At 44.6% G+C, this 23438-nt stretch overlaps 1 protein-coding gene across 9 annotated transcripts in view; it reads right to left on the reverse strand.

The window, feature by feature from the left end:
- Positions 1-23438, reverse strand: part of Mapkap1 (MAPK associated protein 1) — a 233627-nt gene that overhangs the window by 9754 nt on the left and 200435 nt on the right. For 6 of the 9 annotated variants that reach the window (XM_013153476.3, XM_013153475.3, XM_005004030.4 and 3 more), the window contains one exon: positions 15058-15195. The exons of 2 other annotated variants lie outside the window; for them this stretch is intronic. In XM_013153476.3, coding sequence (XP_013008930.1) covers positions 15058-15195 — 138 coding nt within the window. Of the gene's footprint in view, positions 1-3516; positions 11694-15057; positions 15196-23438 lie in introns of those variants that run through there. One more of the 9 variants, XM_063227617.1, reaches the window with a different exon arrangement.

Raw genomic sequence — 23438 nt, forward strand, 5'->3', positions numbered from 1 at the left:
GAAGAAGAACAGTTTTGAGGCTTTTTCTAATGCTTTTCTTTAAGCTTGGTCCTTCTGCCTCAGCCTCCTGAACAGATGGGATTATAGGCATGAGCTACTGTATACAGCTAGGCATGGATATTTTTAAAGACCTGCATGGCTTCTAGTCCATCCGCTCTGGCACAGAGCAGAGAACTCTCAACGGGCTTCTTGGGGAAAATAGCTGAGCACATACTCTGTTTTGGGCAAGGCTATCCTTTGTCCAAGGCCCCCAGGCTGGGCGAGGCTGCAGTCTGGTCTCGGGCTGGGTCTCCCACTGTCAGCAGCAGCTCTGAGTTGCCAGCTGAGAGCTTCGGTTCAGTGTGATCCAAGGCTCCAGGGCCACGGGAGCGTTCACACCTGGGCACTGTGTAACCTCTTCGACCTTTAGAGCAGGGCGGCATCTGACCTACTTACACTTTTGCCTGCATCTTTCAAACTCTCCTCACTCTGGCTCTTTCCTATAAACATAATTAAGTCTCTAATTATAAAATCTCCCATGGCAATGTGATTTCCCTATTGGAAACACTCCTGCTAAGGTCATATGCCCTCGATGTTGAAGCTCTACGAAGGCTTCTCAGCCACTTCAGATTCTCCTTCCTGAGTTTCCATGGAGCCACAGCCACAGGGTTCTTAGGTCCGCATCTCTGGCCGATCTGCTCCCCATGACTTTCTGGACCCCCGTCCTGCTCATGAGTGACTGTCTTCCCCAGCTTGCATCCTTGGTCTTCATCTACCTCTGCTTTCTTCCCTTGGGAGTTTACTCACTACTTCTAACAGACGAGGCCAGATGGACCTGCCTGTGGTGCTGGGAGCGCCCTCCCAGGCTCTGCCGGGCACTGCCGCCGCAGTCTCCCACAGCACGGGTTCGGTCTGCAGCCGGAGGCCTCGCCACCCAGCAAGTCACGCTCCAAGCATGCAGTCCTGAGTAGTTCCTCGTGTTCAGCCTACAGCTCTTCCTACACTGCGTCGGCAGCCCCAGCAGGCTCTGGCCAGCCGCTGTACCCTCTCAGTTCTCTACCTCTGATGGCAGCTTCGGCAGATCTATGCATCTACCCCGAGAGCCACTTTCTACAGACACGCTGGGCCATGTCACGTGCATACTTAAAACTCTGCACTGCTACTTTTACTGTCATTCTTAGAATAAAATCCAAGCATCTTAAGACCATTTTCAAGACCTCATATTGGCAGTTTTTCCTAGTTTCTGGTTTCAGAAACCCTTTAAATGCTTTTTCTTATGTTGATTATACCCATCAAAAGTCACTGTGTTAGAAAATGAAACTGAGAAACTGAAAAAGGTTAATTCATTAAAAAGTGCCATTATAAGTTGATGATGATACACTAACTTGGAATGAATTAAAAAATGCCTTAATAGCTGGGCGTGGTGGTGAATGCCTATAATCCTAGCATTTAGGAGGCTGAGGTAGGAGTGAGGCCAGCCAGGGCTACATAATAAACTCAAGAGCAGTTTGAACTAGTAAGATCCTGTCTCAGAACAAATACACAAACAAAACAACAAAAACCAAAAATGAAAAGCTCAATGATTAGTAGAGCACAGGCTGGGTGTGTCTGTGGGCTGCTGACACTTCAGCCAGAGCCAGCAAACCGAGGCGGGCAGCCCAGCCCGGATGGAAGGAGACAGGCAGAGGAAGCATCCTGTCCCGCTGAGCAGGCCAGTGCTCTGCTGCTGCTGCTGTCTTCGGACATCAGCCTCCAGGTCCCCGGCCTCCTGCTGCAGGCTGTACCCGGACTCTCTGGTGAGCGACCAGGGCTTTCCCCCTGGACTTGGTCCTCGCTTTGCAGCTTCCACTTTTCAGGCTGAGTGGCTACTGCATCCGCTGGCTCTGCAGTGCACAGATGGCCACAGGGGACTCTCTGGCCCCTGAGCCTGGCTGGGAAACATACAGCAGTACCTCGGTTCATGAACTTGATTCTTTCGACAGTTCTGGTCATATACTGAATGGAATGAGAACCAAATGTCCCCATAAGGTCAGCACTGAACCTAACCTTTGAATTTGATTTGGTTCTCATTCAATTCAGTTTGCAATCAGAATCGTGGGGAGAATTAAGTTCGTGAACTGAGGTACCACTGCATTTTCTATTGATGCTCTTCTAGAGAACCCTAATACATAAAATAACAAACAACATTCTAAAATGGAAAAACCCTTCTATCTTTCCAAACAAAAAGTTTAGCAAGAGTGGAATTATTTCTGTGTATTAGAAATTTCGATATTTGGCTTAAAAGAAAACAGCTGGATTATCTACCTGCCTCTATACTTGACCTGTTGTGATATACTATAGTTTTTTTTTTTTTTTTTTTTTTTGAGACATGGTTTCACTGAGCAGTTGAGCAGTTCAGGCTGGCCTTGAATGCATTTTGTAGCCCAGGCTGGCCTTGAACTCACACTGATCCTCCTGCCTCAGCCTCCTAAGTGCTGGGATTACAGGCATGCACCACCACGCCTAGCTGATATACTGTGTTAACTGAAGTATGTGAAGAAAAGCCAGCCTCACAGAGATATGCTTTTGCAAAAAAGGAGGCTTCTTTATTTATGTCAGCAGTGCTGGGGCTGGAGTGCAGGGCCTCACACATGCTAGGCAAGCATGAGTCACTGCCAGCCCAGGAGACATATTTAATATTCTTCTTTGACACAACACCAAACTCCATGAATAGTGATTTTCTTAAACAGTAGCTGCACTATTAAGTCTAAATCTCAGAGTCTCTTACATTCTGCTATATTAAAACCTACTGGTTGCTCTCACTGTTTGAAGGATTTTCTGGGCTGGGAATTTAGCTCAGCTGCACAGTGCCTACCTGGTAAGTCTGAGGTCATGAGTTTGATTCCTGGTATTAAAAAAACACAACAAACAAACAAAACCCCCCAAAACACAAAGGATCTTCCCCCTTGCTTGATTTTTAGTCTGGAAAATACTGGTTCACTGAGTTATGTAGCTCTTTCAAATGCTGAAATATTTCATTATACAATATTAAAAAAGTAACATTCATTCATAGCACTACTTGTCTCACTACTCAATTACAAAAGTGTTTAAGCAACTGGAAGCCAACCTGACAGTGTTTTCCAAAATTCTAATTTCACCTGAAAGCTTCAATTTCATCACTGGTGTCAATACTGCCACTTGTTTTCTCCAAAATGATAGGTTCACTTCCTTCCTATGTAAGAAAATGTCTGCTGAAGACTCAAGTTTGGATGACCAGTTTGACAGTTACTCTCTCAAGTAAAAACGGTGTCTCATGAAATAAATGGCTAGTTCAGCTTGCAACTCAATATGACCTTCCTTGAGATATGTATTCGATATACTCAATGGACTGAAGGAAATAAATTAAGAACAATGATTTTTGGGGGCCTCTCGATGATTCAATTCACGTCTTATTTCAGCAAATACCACCCGTTGTTTCAATAACCAACTACTGGTTCAGTTATCTTCTTTAGCTTTTAGAAAGCTAAGTAAGCAAGAAACAAGTTCTATATTTGAAAATTTTCTCTTTGGAGGAGCCTCAGTTTCTGACGAGCTTGAGTTTGTATTTTTCTATGACAGGCTATGTGACTGCCAAATGAAACTCTAGCCATCCAGAAGTACTGGCACGGAAAGTATGGGTGACCTCTGCACAATCAGACCAAACCACCTGACCAGACCAAACCAACCCAGAACGGCCCTTTTAAATTTTAAGCATCAAAATCCCACATAACGGGCTGGGGATTTAGCTCAGCGGCATAAGCACCTGCCTTGCAAGCAGGCAGTCATGAGTTCGATCCCCGGTACCGATAAAAATGAAAAAGACAAAAAAAAAAAAAAAAAAAGTTTCAAAATCCCACATAACATACTTTCTCACCTGTATTAAGAATACCAGGAAAACAAATTACTATTTTACCGTGTTCAACTGTAAAACGACTTGAGTATCATGGTTTTTTCTTGGCTGCAAAGGGCTCCGATGTTCTACAGTGTTCCACGCTGTTGTGCTTTCTGCATCCTTGGGGTGCTTTATAGTAGGTTTTTTTTTTTTTTTTGTCTTTTTCATTTTTTATCGGTACCAGGATTGAACTCAAGACCGCACACTTGCAAGGCAGGCACTTATGCCGCTGAGCTAAATCCCCAGCCCCATATAGTAGTTTTTGTTTCATTTTTGTATCATCTTTGCCATTTTTTAAAAAAATCGGTACCAGGGATCACGACTGCCTGCTTGCAAGGCAGGCGCTTATGCCGCTGAGCTAAATCCCCAGGCTTGTTTCATTTTTGGTCAACTCTTCTCAACTTTCACTTCACTTTAAGTTCTTTTCCTCCCATCTTCTAATTTGCTGCATTTAACAAACTTAAGAAAGAGAAGCCGGATGACAAGATGGCGGACCTGTGCTGAGAAGACCCCACGCGGACGGAGTGGGGGTAGGGACAGCCTTCCTGAGGAAGCACTGACACGGAGGGCCAGGGTGTCGGGACAGGGTGAACACGTTACCATTCGTGGGTTGCTTTGGACAAGCTGTGTAACTTTTTTGAGTATCGGTTTACTCGATTACAAACTGGGAATAATATCTGCTTCCTGGAGAATTACCAGGATCAAGCAGCAATTTCAGAGCTGCACAGTGCCTGTGGTTAATTGCGAGGTCCCTGAAGAATTAGTGACACAGAACCACCCTGAACATTGCCCAACCTTCACCCAAACTTTTCCTATAAAAGGCCAGAAGGAAACTATTTTATGTGTTGTGCGCCAAAAGGCAAAATCAAGGATACTGTGGATACTCATATAAGACAAAATCAGCTTTTCCCCTCTTTTTGGGGCTGACACTAGGGACTGACACCAGGGCCCTGCATGTAGCAGGTGAGTGCTCCATCATTGAGTTACGGTCCCAGCCCCCCAGCTCCTTTTTAAATATTTAAGGTACACAGGCCTCGCTAAGTTAAGTTGTCTGGGCTAGTCTCATGGTCCTCCTGCGTCAGTGGCTAGGATTACAAGTGCGCACAGCCTTACCTCACAGAGCACTCGCACACAGGGTGGAGTGGTCTGTGGGTCACAGATCGATGATCCCCATTCAAAAAAGTCTCTCCGGTTTGTTTCCTCTCTGGGCTCACGGCTACACTCCACAGTCCTGGAGCTTCTTTGTGTAGATCTGGGTTTCCTTCTGTATTTTCTCCCCCTGTCTTTAATGTTCTTATAGTGAAGGTTTAGTGGTGTCTTGTCTAAAATGGCTATATTTCACCCTTAGGGTTGAAGGGCATTTTGCTGAATATAGACTTTAGGTTTACGAGTTTTCATTCTTCTTTTTTTTTGGCTGGGGGGGGGGGAGGTCCTTTTGAGACAGGGTCTCACTATGCAGTTCAGATTAGCCTTGGGCTCACTTTGTGGCCCAGACTGGTCTCGAACGTGTAATAATCCTCCAGCCTCAGCCCCAAGTGCTAGGATTACCCGAGCACGCCATCATGCCTGGCTGATGAATTTTCTTTTAGTGCAGCTAGTGACGCCACACTGTTGTCTTCTGGACCCCACTGTTTTGGATGGGAAGTCAGCAATCGTTCCTTTCTTGGCTTCCCTATGCAGCATGTCTTTTCTTTGGCACTTTTTTTCCTTTATTATTGGTTCTTAGCAATCTGATTATGACAAACCTCAATGAGGTTTTCTTTATATCTATCCTGCTTAGTCCTCACTGGGATTCTAAGATTGGAGGTGGCTTGATATTTTAAATCAAATCTTTAGACTGCAACTACATGTATGTTAGAATAGTTGATATTATTCTATAGCTCTGTTCTTCTCATCCATTTTTCTTTTTGGGTTTCAGCCTGGATTTTTTTATTATACAATTTACTGATTGCAGAAAAGACTCTAATATGGCTCCTGATGAGCCCAGCTCCTGGTTCATGTTCTCATGTAACCTTGTCTTGTTCAGGAGCTGGACCCTGTAGCTTGTTTCTATTGAGTAAGTCATACAGAGGTACTGGGATGTCACTTCTGAGATCAGGTTAAGAAGACTAGGATTGATTCCACGCTAGCACTCTATCTTTTTTTGGGTACTGGCAATCGAACTCATGATCCAGCGCTTGCCAGGCAGGCGCTTATGCCACTGAGCTAAATCCTCAGCCCTTCTATCTTAATTTGATAAAGTCAACTGTTATGAGTTTCCCTATGGAGGCCTGCGTGACAAGGAACTGAGCTCTGCCAGGAAGCAGATCCTAGCTCAAGTTCACTTTGAAACAACCGTGCCCCTGCTGACATGTGGACCAGAGCTTTATGAGCCCAGAGCCAGAAACCAACTGAAGCTGTGCTGGGTCCTTGAGAGTCACTATAAGGTAACAAATGCTACTGTTGCTTTAACTCACTAAATTCTGGGGAAGTTTTTAATGGGGCAATAGATAAATTACATGCTAATCTTTTTTCTTAGTCCTTTTCACTTGCTTCTATTAGTGAGTTTTGATTCATGTATTATATCTTAGTTCTAGAATTTTCATTTGGTTCTTAATAGTTTCTACATACTTTTCTTTTGAGTTGTGTTCTTTCAAGTTTTTAGCATATCTAGTATCTATTTTAAAGCATTGCTGACTGCAAATTCTATCATTCCGGTCACATTTGGCTTTACTATTATTGATCAATTTTTCTTTCTGGTTATGGGACACATTTTTCCTGCTTTTCTGCTCAGTTTTCTGTTGCTCCTGTTGTAGGTGCTAATGGGGACTGAGCCCAGGATGACCTTTACACTGAGCCCTTTTAAAATAATAATAATAAAAAAAATTTCAGACAGGGTCTTGCTAAACTACCCAGGCTGGGCTTGAACATGTACCCCACCATGCGCAGCTTCTTCTGGCTCTGCCATGCTGTGATTCCCACCCCACCCTCACCCTCTGCCTCTCACTTCTTTGCCAGTTCTCCATGAGACTGTGCCACTCACCTTGGGTTCTCCCTTCCCAGAAAGCCCTGGCCGACAGCCACACTGTGGTCGCAAGACATTCGCATCCCTTTTTTTTTTTTGGTAGCAGGATCAAACTCACAACCGTGTGCTTGCAAAGCAGGCACCTATGCCACTGAGCTAAATCCCCAGCCCTTCGCATTCCTTCTTTAAGGGATCACAGCCTTGTGCTGTTCCAATGTCTGAAACTGGTTTTGAAGAATATTTTGTCCAGTGTTCTAGTCACTTATGATAGAAAAGCTAATCTGGAAGTTGCATATGGAAGTCTCAGAAGAAATACACATCTTTATTTTAATGAAAGTATGGCTTCCTTTTTCCATGTCTATGATATTAACTTAAAATCTAAGTACCCCATTTATTTATTATGAAAATACAATTCTGAGCTTGGCAGGAGGCAAGGGAAAACAGATTTTCTCCATCATTTATCCGGCTGAGAAATCTCACACTGAGATTTTCAGTAGGGATTTTTACCCTCTTTTTACCCTGGTTTTACCCTCTTCTCAATTAGGGTTTCCTCTGATGTTGAAAATGAAGAAATTCGAGGAAATGGCAATCAAAATCTAGGGAAATGCAAATGTATGCACATTTTTCATATGCCTAGATAATTTTTTTGTTATTATGGGTCCATAAAGCTCAAGTCAACAATTAAGTGGAAACTTAACAGCGAGGAGGTAGTTTCTCCCAGGAGGAAAAGAGTTGATATCCTCAAAATGTTTCCTACCCTAACAAATATCAATATTCCAATTGACACAGAGAAATTCTTTCTTCTTGGTAAATCTTATGGAAAAAAACAAAGAAAACTTTGCAAGGAATATAAGAAAATTCCCTGAGAATGTCTCAACACCAGTTCATTCCCCTCCCAAGCGTGGACGCCTTGCGTGTGTGTGAACATGCCCCAGCGAGCAGCTCTGGTGCATGGCTATCACCGCTCGGGGCTTGGAGGAGTCCTGCTGCCCCACCTCCAGGCTGCCTTCCAGAGATCACTGCACGGAAACACTTCTTTGCCAGGCCCCACAGAGACAGCACTCTTCCAGCCCCATCTATCACAGGCTGAGGAAGAATAGCAATAGTGATTTAGGAACAAGATGTGGGATCTGCCTCATCACTACAACCTTGAGAAGTTCTCCATTATGCCTCCATGGCTGTGTGCTGAGCAGCCATTCATGCCCTTGGCCAATTCCAAATCTCAGAAGCACTTTTAAATAGCCAGGGTTAGAAAGGGTCATGAGCCCTGAAGGTGGCCCTTGGACAGAAGTGGTGGGCATTCTGGAGGGTGCCGCTGGGACATGCACAGGAGTCGGGTGTCAGGCACTGCTACCAGGTCAGTCCAGAGACACATGCTAGGTTGGCGGAGTTCTCAGGAGCCTGGCCAGTGCTATCTGGCCCCCGCAAAGTGTTCTACAAACACAGTGATGACCTATTTAACAGCAGATCACAGCTTGAGATTAGTGGAAACCAAACTGGGTCACAGAACCTAAGAATGGAGCTGGTATTTGATGATGCAAGCTGGCACTAGACGTATATTTCCTCTTCACCTTTATCCTGTGGTGAAATTCAGTCTCCCTCTCACAGTCCAGGAAAAACTGAGGTAGTCCCCTGGTTGCCTCTACCCTTCTCCCCGGCAGCTCCCTTGTTTTGGAAGAAGATGATAAATAAATCAAAACGCACTAAGCAGCACTTCCACAGGCACTCGCTCCTTCACTGAATGTGCACCTCATCAATCACACTATTGTCTGCTTGAAAGGCGAGCCTTGTAAATGTCATATCCACTCAGGCCCAAGGAGAGGCGCATCCAAATGCAGCAAGGAGTTTTAATTGGATAGTGTAATTAAACTAAAAAACCCCAGCAGACTCCCTTTGACAGGATAGATGAAGACCCCTTTTAATAGGGCTAGGAAACATATCTGTTAAAAGGATGAGGCACTGCCTGCTCCTGATTGTGCTCCAGAGTACTCTTATGAAAAGGCAATTCAATAACTGGGGCATTTAATATGGTAGACTCCGTTGTGTTCTGTAATCAGGCAGTACTTACTGTATTTGATCTGGAACTTATGAAATAAGTCTTTGTCAGAGAATAAAGACCCAGCACAGCAGTTCGCCTACCTAATGTTTGGCGTGCCCAAACCTCCTGGGTCAACACAGTCTGAGGGTGGGCTCCACCGGCCTGGGTGGCAGGGGCCCTGGCGTAGAAAAGAGCTGCCTCATCTCTAAGGCCTGAAGTACACCAAGGCGGCGTGCACACCCACCCACCTCCCCCTGGCTCTTCTTGCACTTTCTGGAGAGCGTCTGAAGAATATGACAAAATTCCTGGGTATCTCCTATTTCAGAAACTAGAGTGCCTGTCATGTCAGGGAGAGAGAGGTGTGTGTGTGTGTGTGTGTGTGTGTGTGTGTGTGTGATGAATGAATTTGTGTGTTCTCTCCTGGAACTGCCCCTGTCAAGTACAGAAAAGAGAAATGTGGTGGTCACAGGATTCAACACACCGAGTTGATTTGAGGAATAAACCTGAGCCCTTCTGCCATCCTCCTTTGTTAGAAGAGGTAGTGGGGGAAGTGTATACAACACACACACACACACACACACACACACACACACACACACAGGCACACACATGCAGCATGCAGGATAAGAGTAAGTGAGGACCTTTGGAGAAGTTACTTATCTGCACAGGTCTGTCTTACAGGTAGCCTGTGATAAACCCTTTCAGAATGGGATGTTCATGTCCCCAGGACAAAGTCAGAGAGCCCAACTGAGGTGGACCAAGATAGCCTCTGAGCTGGGGCTCATGCAGGGTACAGAGGTGAGACTTCAGATCTCCCCATCGATACCTTTGCTTTATTTATACGTACCTCAAAGTCAGTTTCTTTGGGCCCTCACACTGAGTTTTCTTTTTTGAGGACGGTGAAAGGTTTGTCTGATGACGACTTTTACTCCCCTATAAACCCTGGTTGGAGCTCTGTTTGCAAACCTTTAACCATTCTTAATATTTGTCTTGTACTATGAGTTGATGAAGTCATTAAGAACACATAAGTGAATACATATAATCTATGAAAACTGGATACTGAATTAAACCATCAAATACCTTTAGGCTTAAACGAAAACTACATAAAAGCATTTCAGCCATCAATTTGGCTATCATTTCTAGCCAGTATGAATTCTGCTGGAAAAGCTATTTTCGTGCAGATGTGGAATTCAATGGGAAAGACTGACTCGTGTACCAACATCAATCAAAACGTCGACTTCCCTGGCAGCTCTCAACAGTACGGCAGGTTCAAAGGTCACAGGATAAAGAAAAAGCCAAGCTCTGGTTCAGCTCTAATATCTCCTCGGTAGAAGTCTTGCAAAAGTACCCCCTTCTGTATTAGCCTGGCTTTCATTAATCTTCTTGCCATCTTCTTTAACTAGTCATGCAGAACCGCTCGATAGCAAGACGTATAATGGGGAAGGCCCTGTGCCTATTACCACGTTAACATTCTCTTAAGCCCCAGTGCAACAATGGAACAGGAAGGCAGAGGAAATCTGTGACTGCAAGGTGCGGCGCAGGCAATTCAATTACAGCCCAGGCTTACCTATGCACTCGTGACCCACAAAACACAAGAGGCCTTTGTGTCTAACTGGCTTGGCCATTAAGGTGGCTGAAGATCACAACAATGCTGATCTTTCCTATTTAAGCTAAATCATATGGACAAATCATTATTCAGCAGCTTTAATTTAATTAGTAAATTAAATACACTACTTTACAGATCTTGTCAAGTTCTTATGAAAAGAAAGATTCATTTAAGCAGGAGGTCACCAATAAGCCCACCTGATTTAACTCATAGTCTTAACTGAATCTCATCTCAAATAGCCAATAGGTTCTTTTCACTAGGGCTTCACAGTCTGCAGGGTGTAGTGGTTAACTTATAACCTCAAAAAGTTCCTATCTTCTGTCCAAAGTGTTTTGGACAACAACAAAACAAAACAAAACAAAACAAATCCCCCAATATAACCAGCATGAACAGAATCAGATTTCCTTTAAATTATACTATTGCAAGAGAATGTAATCAGGTTACCTCTATTACGTTGCTTCCTTAAGATTTTATATCATCTATACTTAATTGAGATACAGAGCTCTTTTGAGCTCTAAAGATGACAGCTACTTTATTAAGGTTTAAATCTGATTTCTTAATGATAGGCTGACTTCCTTTAAAGACTCTGAACCTGCACAACTTTCCCCTGATGAGACCAGACTTCGCTCTAGTAAGTCTGGCACTTACACTGCCCAAGTCTCTGATGAGTACAAGTCTCACAGAAAGGTCCCTGGCTTTTGTTTCAGGCCTGGAATTTGAGTCTGGACTTTAAAAAGATAGCCGACGCATCCAAAGGCTGGGTCTATACCTGTGTAAGAACGAAAAATGATTTCTCTAACACAATGTAACCATGGCATACATGCTGTCCATGTTAAGTCAGTTAAAAGGAATTAAAATTAATTCTTCTTTTAAGAGGTCTGTGACAGCCTTCAAAATAGCCAAAGATAGCCAAAGGAGTGGCAAATAGACTGACAAATCACTGATTTGAACAATATCGGCAATGTACTTTTTTCTTTCAAGAAATAAATTATTCTTAATCTCTCAGGTATTACAATACACAGATTTTCTGAGCTCTTTTAAGAATTCATATTTATCGATACAATTTTTTTTTTTTAAAAGGCATGTATTTAGTTAGGCATAAAGTTGCAGGTCTTGAAACACTCATGGGACAGCAGAATCAATCTTCCTTGAGAACCTGGCAGGAGGGAAAGGAGCCACGGATGTTCATGAAGTCTGGGCCTTTCGGAGCCCACAATGTAGGCAATTACGTGTTCCACTGCAGGTGCGGTAACGCGCGAGCCGCTGCCAAGGCAGCGATCCGCATACTTCTGGGCTACGGCATCAATTAAACCTGAGTTGTGTTCCTTATGACGACCATGTTAATGGTTTGACAGCAGCTTTCTCAATAAACACTGCGAACTGGCCACATTCAAAGGGTTTCAAAACCATTTCTTTTCTGTTCAAAATTCTGACAAACACGTCTCATGAAAGACTGGGGATGACTTCATTATCCTCCCAGCACTTAATGCCTTTTTGTAAAGAAGGCTGTTTAATAATACGTCTGCTCTGTTTTCACAACTAAATTATTCCAGTTGGTCACACGTCCCAGTCTTCAGCAAGACACTTGTGTTATGAGAGATAAAAACATGAAAAAGGAAATATATTGCAGAAATCAAAAACCTTATCTACTTCTAGACTCACTCTTTGCCATAATTCATTCAAGAAGGCCCCAAGAATAATTTTTGATGTAAACTCGGCTACAAACATACATCACTATGCTGATAAAAATCACAAGCTAAACTTATGAAATATAGAGACTTTCATTTCTTTAGTGCTGTTAAAATAACTTTTTTCTAAGGTCCAACAGACACAAAAGATAAAAAGGGTTACCATTAATCCTTTAAACAAAAAGAAAGAAAGAAAAAGCAGCAGCCCCACAGATTAATGCTGTGGTCTGATGATGGTCTCAGGATGAACTTTTTAGATTAAGTCACTGAATTAATTTGGCGAAGATACTGGAAATCATAAAAACACATAGCATCTATCTGATTCATTTCATATGTCTTTGTTTGGGCACTTTACAACATAAATTATGTTGAGTAACTAGTGGCCTCTAGATTCTGGGCTCATTAAGCTCAGTTTCCAGTGAACAAGCACTCACTGAGGCCACCCCCAGAGCACAGCCTAGGGACTGAGGGAAAAAGAGTGAACGGGGTGCTGGGGTGGTCAGTTCAGGAGGGAGACAGGGTTGGGGAGAAAGGGCAGGGCATGAGCACATGACATACAGGGTGCACAGACTCTGGAAACTCCTGGGGCAAAGCAAACTGAGAGGGCCTGGTCCTGGAGCTGGCTCCTGAGAAGTTGGCGGCTGAGGGCAGCAATCACCGGAAGCCATGGGGTGGGCTGGGTGGAAGGTGTGTTTCAGGCAACAACAGCAGAATGCAACATGCAAGCAGTTCGCAGTGACTGGCCCACACTGGAGCCTGATTTTTATTCTCTAAGTCTGTAAACCTTAAAAATCTTTTCTTTTCTTTTTTTTTTAAGCAGCAGCAAAATCTGTTTACTTGTGAACCTAAATACAGAATCTCAAAATAGGAAAAAGTAGAGTTCCTGTGAAGAGGAGGCCTTATGTGCACGCATATGCACGCACACACGGCCCTCAAGTCCCTCCAACCCTTAGGCCCAAGCATGGGCAAAGCACTGCTAGAGACCAGGGGCTTGGGAAGTGTCATGGCACGGTAAGTCTCTTTGTTTAGGAAGTGTCACAGTTTCTACATATCTGAAGCCAGAGGGACAGAGAGGAGAACCTCTGTGAGACCCACGTGCACAGCTTTTACACTGAACCGCCTGGCATTCCTGAAGGTAAGACAACAGACTCCTAAGCGGTTGTCAGTGCTGACACAGCAGGGCCCACGTTGGCTCCGTGCTCTCACATTTCAGATGTGGCCTCCTGCGCACAGATGTGTAATAATTACTCTGGATACCACGAGGAGGCCAGCGGTGGGTGGCGGGGCACATTATGCCCATACCCCAGTGCCCGACTTGCAGCCTGCACAGCACAATGGGCACCTGGGCGGATACAGGGAAACCCAAATCCTGCCTCTATTCCTCCCAAACCTTTCCACCCAGCTGCCCTCTGTACAACATGCATGCAGTCACCTTTCACTCCTCAGAGTCAGGGAGAAGTTACAAAATGCTGCTTCCCAAGGCATCCTCAATTCTTAAGGAAGACAAAAAACAAAGCCATCTTAGATGGAGGACAAGTCCCAAGGCAGAGGCAGCCGCAGCCTGTATGGGCCCCGAGCAGCAGTGGTTTTCTCCTGGCCTCCGCTGAGCCATTGGCAGAGCTGGAGCCTTGTGGGGACCATGGGACCATGGGAAGGGCTGGGGTGGCCTCACTGCTTCCCTGTGCCCCCTATGCTCTCCCTTCTCACCAAGCTGGAGGCTGAGTTGAAAGGAGAATATGTAGCTCTGAATATGCTGACAAAGAAACTAAACAACCACCCAAGAGAGCCTGCAGCCTGTGGCCAGCCTGTGTGCCCCAGCTCCTCAGGCCTACTTTCAGTCAGTGTTACCTCAAAACCACATTATAGACACCTGCTGGCCCTTACACTCTGACTGTCCCTTCTGTCTATGTCATTCCTTCTAACACTCGCTCTCAAACTGTGTGGACACTGGAACACACAGGATTAACAAACATTGGATGCTTGGTTGATGCCCTGTATCACCAAGTCAGCATCTACTATGCTGGGCTCTGGGTGACTGAATTATGAAGATTCCACAGGTAATGCTAACAAGAGCTGGAGTTTGAGAGTCAGTGTTTTACACTATTCTCTTCTCTAGGTAACTAATGCATCCTTATACAGCTTTGAAATTTTTTATCCATGGACAAATTTCAGTGTGATCTGTGTGTCCTTCCTGTCCCTTGCTAGGACTATAGTCCTAAAAGTAATTAATTGAATAATATAGACACTGTACTCAATTACTTAACTGCAAAAATATAATATGCCAAAATATACAACTAAACGGTGTCTACTTTGGTAATTTAAGTGGAGGAATGCCAACCCAGCAGCGATCTCTTCTGTGGGACCAGGCAGGAGTTTAATTACGAGCTGGTAGGTTGCACAGCTGCTAATAATCTGGGGGGTGTTAATGCTTCCGGCGTGATGGATGCCCAAAATTTAGTCGTAGGCTGCTACGAGAAATTCCCCAGCTCCCCTGATCTGCTGTGGAAGGACAGTAGTTCCACCTCTGATGGGTGAGGTCCCCAAATGGGAAGGGGACAGGAACACAAAGTGAAAGGAACCTGCCCCAGGGCCCCAGGCCCCAGGCAAGGCCAGTGAGGCTCTGCACTGCCATCAAGACAGAGCGCAGTGGGGCTCATGTCAGGCTCTGGGCACCATAATACAATCCCGTTTGATTAAAAGAAATTTCTGGTAATGAATTAAACAGACCCAAGGAAAAAAGGACACGGTGGCAATATATTCTCCTGGCACCCAGCACGCAGAGGGGAAGAGGGGAAAGAGAGAAGGGAGACATAAATAAAAGGCACTACTCACTGGGGCTTTTTTCTTCTGCAAGGTCACAGGCACAGAGCAGGTCAGAATCGATTGAGATGGGTTTCTGCTTAATCCAAAACTTGGTGCTAGCTTTCTGATTTGTAACGGGGTCTATCTCGACTTTGTCTCCAGAGATACCTGTAAGGCCAAGGAGAGGACAAAAACACAAGAAGTGAAAGCTTAAGGGATTTTGATATGCTCATTTGGCCTGCTTTATAATACACTAAGTTAGATGAACATGTGCTCACTCTTAGGGCTGAGGAATGCCAGGGACTTTTAGGACAGACAGAATCTAAATGAAAGCTGCCAGACCGAGTGGCTAAGCTGCAGGAGATGACAACCCAAAACTGTATGAAAAGAAAGTGAGAAATGTGATTCTTGGATATAACATAGATGCAACAGACAATTTACACACATGTTGGTAACTGCATGACTGTGCACTGTAATGAGACAAACTATAATGTAGCCATTTAAAAATGGTTTTGATCAGTTATTTTTTTCCTTAAGATCTGGGATGGAAGATTAGCATCATTTGTGCCTAAATGGCAATACTACCAGTGAGAAATTTCTGGGTGAACTGCACATACTAAAAATAGGGAAGAAAGCTCTCTCTTCCCTTCCATGACATTAAATAATTATTCAGCTATATTTAAGGGAAGTCCCAGGAAGATCAAAGGGTCTGTTACACAAAACCTTTCAAGTTCAAGTCTTGGAGCCTGCTTTGGGCTGTGGAAGTCACTGCTTTTCTGCTAAGGGAGGGACTTAGGTCTGGGTGTGAGCTTTATACAACAAAGACCTCAATGCAGAAATGTTACATACGGGACTTCAGGTTTTATTTGCAGGGCCATGAAAGACATGGCATGTTCCAGTGTGATTGGGAGTAAGGTGTTCGGAGAGCGGAGGCAGTGGCATGGGAGGGACCCGGGGTGGGTGTGGACACATATAGTGACTGTTCTCTGGGTGTTTCAGAGAAGCACCTGTTCACTGGCCATGCCGTCCAGCCCGGATGTGCCATTTCCCTCTTCTGCTGAAAACTGAGGAATCTGTTCAGGATGCGAGACAAAAACCTTTAATATGCCTTTTGAAGTGAGCTCCATATGGAACCTTAAAAGTAATTAATTTTTAGGCCATAGTTTAAAGGTTAGGGTTACAGGAAAAAAAAAAAAAAAGAAAAAAAGAAAAAAAGGGCAAAGTGCAGATAAGATACATGATATGATTAAAATAAAATATAAATATTGTAACAGAAAAGCTAATCAGGGTTAACATATTCCATCCTATGAATCTACTTAGAAATTTCTGAACAAATGTGAAAAAAACTTAGTGAGTCTAAAGAAGCAGATAAAACAAACAGTTCAATTAATACCTCCCCCGCAAAATAACCCTGGTGTGACAGTGAATTTAAATGAAAACTATAAACTCAAGCATAGCGGTTTAGTCTACTACACATTCCATGCATTTCCGTTTTATTTTATGGGTAGATTAATTCCAAATCCAAGGTAGACAAAGGCAGAAAGAAGACTGTGTACAAAGGGATGCGAGAAAAGGCTGTCCTTAGGGTGGACTGTGCAGTGAGGGCCTTAAACCCTGGTCACCGCATGTGGTCTTTGGGGAAGATGAACAATTGTGGTTTTTACAATTTTTTAGTGTTTTTTTTTTTTTTTGCCTTTAATTGGTTGTATGTTTTCTAATTGAATGCTGGGATGTGTCATCGGGCGTATTTCAGGAACATCATATTTCAATTAGGCATAGTGTCATAAGTCCAACTGACTCTGGACTCTCAGGTCTAGATGATTTCAGGAGGGTGAGAATGTATCAGGAGACCACTTTCATTACATTTCACTTAAAGCAGATTACAACTACCCAGTTGCAAGTCCACATCCAATTTGGTCATTAATTGTTAAAGATCTGCAAACTTCCACAGTTCTCTGAAAGGAAAAGGGTACACGAGCCATGATGGTTGGTAATGCATGTGCATGCACTTCCCCCTCTGTATTCTGCGGCTTATTTTGACATTTATAAAAGTCAAAATGAGCAGAACAAAATAAATGTGCACATCTCTTATGTGGAAATAAACCCTGCCCCACATTCCTTTCTCAGAAAGAGAGGAAAAAACTATCGAGAAAGAGAGAGAAAGACAGAGAGAGAGAGAGAGAGAGAGAGAGAGATTGATTAAAATTTTGTTCTATGGCCCTGCAACTCCTGAAGCCACAGCCAGTCAATATTGTTAATGTACCTTGTTAATTTGATAGGATTTGTCAGGTAACTCCACTGGAAAATTATATAAAACTGTTCCAGATGAAAAGATGATAGTGACATGAATTAAAGTGATAGAACAATAGTGGAATATAAACCAGAAATGACACCCAAAGTGGCTGTTGATTTATTGCCGTACTGAGTTTGGTTCTGGGCTCCCATGTATATTAGTGCTACAAATCTGGGTCCATTTAGCAGAGGGTTGCTCATACATACATCACCAGCTCCTGCGCCCAGCCAAGGTCACTCCCTATGGCATCAATCTTTTCAGCAGAGCCCACTTCACAAAGCAGGACTTTTGTAACCATCTCAGATGTAACAGACTCTCGTCCTCTTTCATCTTTCTTTTATCATGTAAAGCACACTTTAACTTCTATTATTTTTATCTGCAAATTGTTACTGTACAGTTCATCCATTACAGGCTGTATCTCAGCATCAGCACGGCCGCGAGAACACTTTCCCAATGACGCCCTTTTCTGGGGTGACTGCAACTGCTGCTCACCAAGGGAAACCCCAAGACTGTGGCTTGGGGACACAGGAAGTTCAAGATGGGCAGGTAGGTGGAACACTGTTAAGCAATAGGTATGTTTTACAAAAGACATGTGTAAATCAGAATTTTTTTTTAATTAAATCACATTTTTCTACTGACTTCTAGTTTCAATAATATTTTATCTTCATTTTGGATTGATCTGTAAATGGCAGAGGCTCCCAACACTTCAGTTTTGAGTTTCTCTGCTCTGCAAGCTTTCAGTCAAGTAGTTAATGATCTGTAAAACTCTCAACTGCCTTCGGGAGTCACTATTTAAAGGAACCTGTAGGGCAATCTTTCCTGATGGGAAGAATTCTTTGTACATTAAATAATTTCACTTTCTTCTAGAATGAGTCTCTGCTTCGGAGAGCTGAACACGGCCCCATAGGGCACTATTTGTGTCTGCTGGACAAGGAGCACCATCCTGGAGTGGTTCCCACAAGCCCACCCTGCTGAGATGCACAGAAATCAGGTCCTAGAATCCACCCTGGAGGCAAATCCTGGCCAGAAAGTTTGGCTTTCTTTTGGTTGGAAGAAAGGTTAGGAGGCTGGCACCAGAGTCCAGGCGAGGGCTGGGGCCTCTGCGCATGTGGGAGGAGGCCATGGAAGCCAGGCTGGTGGGAAGGTCAAGCAGTGTGTGTGTGTGACTGACCTGTCACTGCCGCCTCTGGGCTGCTAAGGGTGGAGGTGAGTTAGGGGCTGGGGGCCAGCTAGGAGCCCAAAGCAGCACAGCCTTCTGTGACAGCTGAAGGCATGGTTCTTATGGTTTGTTTTCCTCAAGGCCAAGGCCAAGGCCCAGGCCCAGAGCAAAGCATCCTGGAAGGCTCCCTGGTGGACTTCCTTGAGCAGGCTCTGCACAATTTGTGGGGCAGGTAGGACGCTAGCTGCATCCCCATGCGTTAAGGGCCTGTGGCATGCTGACAGGACCAACATTACCTGACACCACCTGTGGGCCACCACGGATAAAAGGCCCGAGAGCCCTGATTCACATTTCCTTTCAGCTCTATAAAGCTGATCACTGTGTTCACCGCTGTGTTACAGATGAGGAAACAGACTGGGAGTGAAGTAACTCACCCCAGAGCTGGACTCTGACACCAGGGAGTCTGGCTCCAGAACCTGCCCTCTCAGCTCGTGCCCTGTCCTGGAGGCTGCTGTGCGTAACACATGCTACGAGAGGGCAGGGTGTTTGTCTTAGGTTAGGACTGTGAAGGGGAAACCATTTTTCAGATCCAGGGCTGTTGGGTTCCTAGGTCCTGGTTCTTTGCCCGACAACCACACGGCCTTCTCTACTTATAAGAGCCACTGCCCAAGTGGTCCTTACATTTTTCTCTCAATTTTCACCAAGGGGCCAGGCGCAGTGGCACACACAGGAGGCTGAGGAAGGAGGATCACTGAGAGTTCTAGATCAGCCTAAGCTACAAAGTAGTACATGGCCAGCTTGAACTGCGTAGGAAGACCTTGTCTCAAAAAATCCACAAGGGATGAGTTCAAGTGTGCCAGCAAATAAATGCACACATCTATTTCTGTTCGTATGTGGGAAATGGCATGAAATCCAGTCAGTATTCTTCCTTTTGACCACTGTGCATGGGTTTCCTAGGCTAATGTTTTACATGTAAAGCGGAGACAAAGACACTCCTTAAAACCTCATTTATGCATTATTTTAAGTAACTCAAATTATCAATGTCTTTCTAAGGAAATAAGGGAAGCTGATTCAAGTTTGTATTTCTCCATATTAAATGGCCAACGAGGGGAACAGTTAATCCAGCCATCACGTGCTGAGTCCTAGACTTGTGAGGTTGAGGCAGGAGAACTATGAGTTCAATGCCAGCCTGGATTACACTGTGAGGACCTATCTCAAAAAAACCATTTATCTTTTGCCCCTGGGCTGGGGAATCAAACCCAGGTCATGTGCATGCCAGGCAGGCATTGTACCACTGCATCACTTTCCCAGCCCAGCAATCATCATTTAAAAAGCTCACCTGTTTTTAGCTTCCCCATTTTTAAAATGTGCAGAGGATGAGCAATGAGCATCTGAATTCGCAAAAAGGGACCCTGGACTGACCAACACTCTTGTCCAGCAGTTTTTGGCATCAAGAGGCCAGGTGGCTGGCAAGGACTCCTGTGAGCTCCTTACACCCAACCTGGTGCCACTGTCAGAAGTGATGCCCAGCAGGATTTCCTGTGACAGCCCTGGCAGGTGAGGAAGAAGAGCAAGGGGCTGGCTGCAAGTGGCCAGGGTTGGTGCTTTCCTTGGAAGCCCGGGAGGCCATTTGTCTTCTTTACCAGCTCTCCTCCCCTACCCACTTATCCATCGCCATCCGTCATGACCTTTTCATGCTCCCACTCCTGACAGCTTCCAGATACAGTGAGTCAAACTTCACTGGAAGCAAACTATCACACCAACTGTCAAAGCAGAAAACATTGCCTGATTGCTGTCCTACATCAATGCCAGCATATAAATCCTTCCTTAACAAGACAGCTCAAAATAAACAAAACACAACTCTGATGTATATACAACTCTCCAGGGAAACTATTTGTGTATGGCTTTTGAGTTATCAGGTGGGGACCCTCCTCTGCTTTAACTAACCAAAAGACTTCCATAAGAGGAAGTGAGTATTATATATTACCTTTTGCTAACGCAAATGGAGGAACAGCCGTTTGGGCAGCCCCTGAACTGGGTCCTTATTGAGTGCTTACAACAGCTCTCTTGGGAAGGCAGCAAGCATTAGGCCCTTTGGTATTTAAAGGCAGCAGTGCAGAGAGCTCAGGGACAGGGAGTGCGAGCCAGAAAGTCCCAAGTTCAAATAGTGACTTTCGTATTTCCTAATGACGTGATGCTGGGCAAATTGTTATTAAGTGGAAATGACTAATACATAGCTCATGGGCTTGAGAGGATTAAGAAAGTAAGGAATGAAAAATGCTTGGGACACTGTCCTGTACACAGCTAGTGAGCCCGACTTCTTCTAGTGACTTCTCTGGTATTTTCCAGAGTCAGGCACTGGGCTGAGGGACGTGGCACAGTCAGTGACAAGGGTCAGGCTGCAGAGCTCAGGCAGGTATAAGGGTGTGGGCAAGGCTTGGACCCTGGGGAGCTGCTCTACAGCTTGGAACCTGGGAAGAAGGAGGACTTGGGATGACCGTCTAGCTGGCGAATCCAATGTCCTGATCCCCAAGAATCCTCCCAATGACCTCCTGTCACCTAGCACCACTGGGCACAACTCTCCCTGCAGCCTTGAAGACTGCAAAAGGAAGAATATGCTGTATGGAGTGGAGTTGTAGAAACATGGGTGCCCATCCTGCAAGTTCAGCAGATTTGGAGATGAAGATTTTATGGGCACATCTCTCTGCCACCCCAGGAACCCAAGAGTGCGGGAATCCAGCAGCCTGGCTCAACCCCCTGCACTGCGGGACGGGTAGCCAGTGCAGGAAGCACCTGGGACTCAGCAACCAGCTGATTCGGAGGAACACAGGAGACTGTCAAGACGAAGGAGCAAGGTGCAACCCAAAACCTCCATCCCACCCAGAACAAGTCCAGGAGATACAGACACAAAAGAAATTAAAAGCCACACACCTGAAATTTCTGAAATGATAGCAACTGAAGTAAAGAAACAACTTGGCGCTTATATTGTTTATATTGCATTTCTATATCTGGCAACTACTTAGAGAGTAACAATGTGCAATATAATAACTATTATTGATTTTCTATTGTCTTGTTTTTGAAATCCAATACTGTTCTCACTGTTTTGTTTTCTTTTGTTTTAATGTTTTGTTTTCTTTTGCTCTCTTTAAAATAATAATAATAAAAAAAGATTTTACAGGTACATCTCCACTTTTGTTATCCTGGGCAAAGAAACTTAACCCTCAGTGAGCTTAGGCTTCCTCCTCGGTAAAATGGGATAACAACAGTGCCAACTCCCTCAATGCCAGGAAGATGGACTGGCACAGCACACAAACTATGTAGCACACAGTGGGCCTAGTACAAAGCCACTGCTACTCAAGTCCTGACTGAAGGCGAACCCGCTGGGGAAGGTGAGAGGACACCTAGGGGAGAATCACACCAGCAAACCATGAAGCCGAGTTTGATGTCCAACTCAAGCTAAGCCTAGAATGTGTCCCCGTCTGTCAGCTTCCAATTGCCCTGGAGGACAATGCTTGACTCTTGGGAGGCAAGGTTGCCCTAAGGCACACTTAAAAACTACCCCTCTGGGAAACTAAAACATTTCGTTAAAAATGAGGGTATTAGCACTCTATCTTTCAGCGTATTGTTTATGTGCTTAGACGACATGAGTTGTGGTTCACTCATCAATTTCCTACAACTTTGAAGCTAAGACTACAAAAGCCCCACTGTTGGTAAATCCCGGAGTAGCTTTTTATACAATTCTACAATCCCCTCGTCTTCAGGTTACCTAGAGCCTAGGAAAGCCTGGAAGCCTCTGGGGAGTGCACTGAACAACTCTTGGCCAGAGTGGATTTTGCTGAATATACACAGCCAATCGATAGCATCCACGGCAGTCAGCGAAGTCTTTGAAACTTGCCTGAATTTACACACAGGATCAGACACACAGGCTGTCTGGGCTTAATGAACCTCAGAGATCACCTGGTCTGGGGCTTTCATTCTCCATATGAAGAAATTGAGGCTCAGGGCTGGGACATGACTTTTGTCTGATGTCACCCATTAACGACACAGCTATAACCATAATTCATACCTCCACACTATCAGGTCAGGGGCTTAAGCAGACCAGCATTTATGTTTGGATAGTGAGTCTATTTACACACTCATCACATGCAACACAGTATGGAAAGCATCCTTTAGCAATTTTAGGTACCCAAAATAGAGGACCAAGTCATGTTTTGGGGCATAATTAAAATGAAGCCCCGAAGAGATCAGTATGAGTGCTGAACGATCATTGGTTCCATCAAGAACTAACCATCCAAAACTGTCTGGGAGCTACAGCGAAAAGCTGCTGCTGGCTAGGTGGTGACGTGTGGTGGGTGCCAGTGCACCTAGCCGGACTGCAGTCCCTGGTACATAAACCAGGCAGGGCAGTCGTTACCAACCTGATTCATGAGAGGAAACCCTTCGCCTTGCCTAGGAGATGTGGCATGGTACTTGATGCTTCTGATAAGTAACTGCTGTAAACACAAACATTATGATTACACATAATAATTATTTTATGAAGAGACAATGGAGGTAACCACAGAATCTCAGTAGAGATTATTTTATACCCTTTATATGCAAGTCCTTTATAGAACCAGTATATGCTATGCAGAATTGGGTTACATAACATGGGGATGGCAAATGATAAAACAAAAGAACCATCAAATCCCTCTCCGCTGAGATGCAGTCCAGTTAGAAAAACAAGCATGGGCAATAAGATAAAGGGTGAGAAAGTTCTTTGAGTACTGTGAATTGTGCTTCCCAAATACCATGATGAAGAGGAGATTCTGAGCCGGCCGGTCCAGGATGAGGCCAGAAACTCTTAAGACATGTGGTCAGGGGAGGAACTGCTGTTTGCAGGAGCTGTGCAAATGAGAGGTATTATGATGGCAATGTCCTGGCCTTCTCTAACTTCTTTCTTGTATTGGTTTCTGGCCTGGT

Source organism: Cavia porcellus, unplaced genomic scaffold (assembly GCF_034190915.1).
Source record: "Cavia porcellus strain 051 isolate PalLab524CR breed Dunkin Hartley unplaced genomic scaffold, mCavPor4.1 scaffold_1, whole genome shotgun sequence".
Taxonomy (NCBI): Eukaryota; Metazoa; Chordata; class Mammalia; order Rodentia; family Caviidae; genus Cavia; species Cavia porcellus.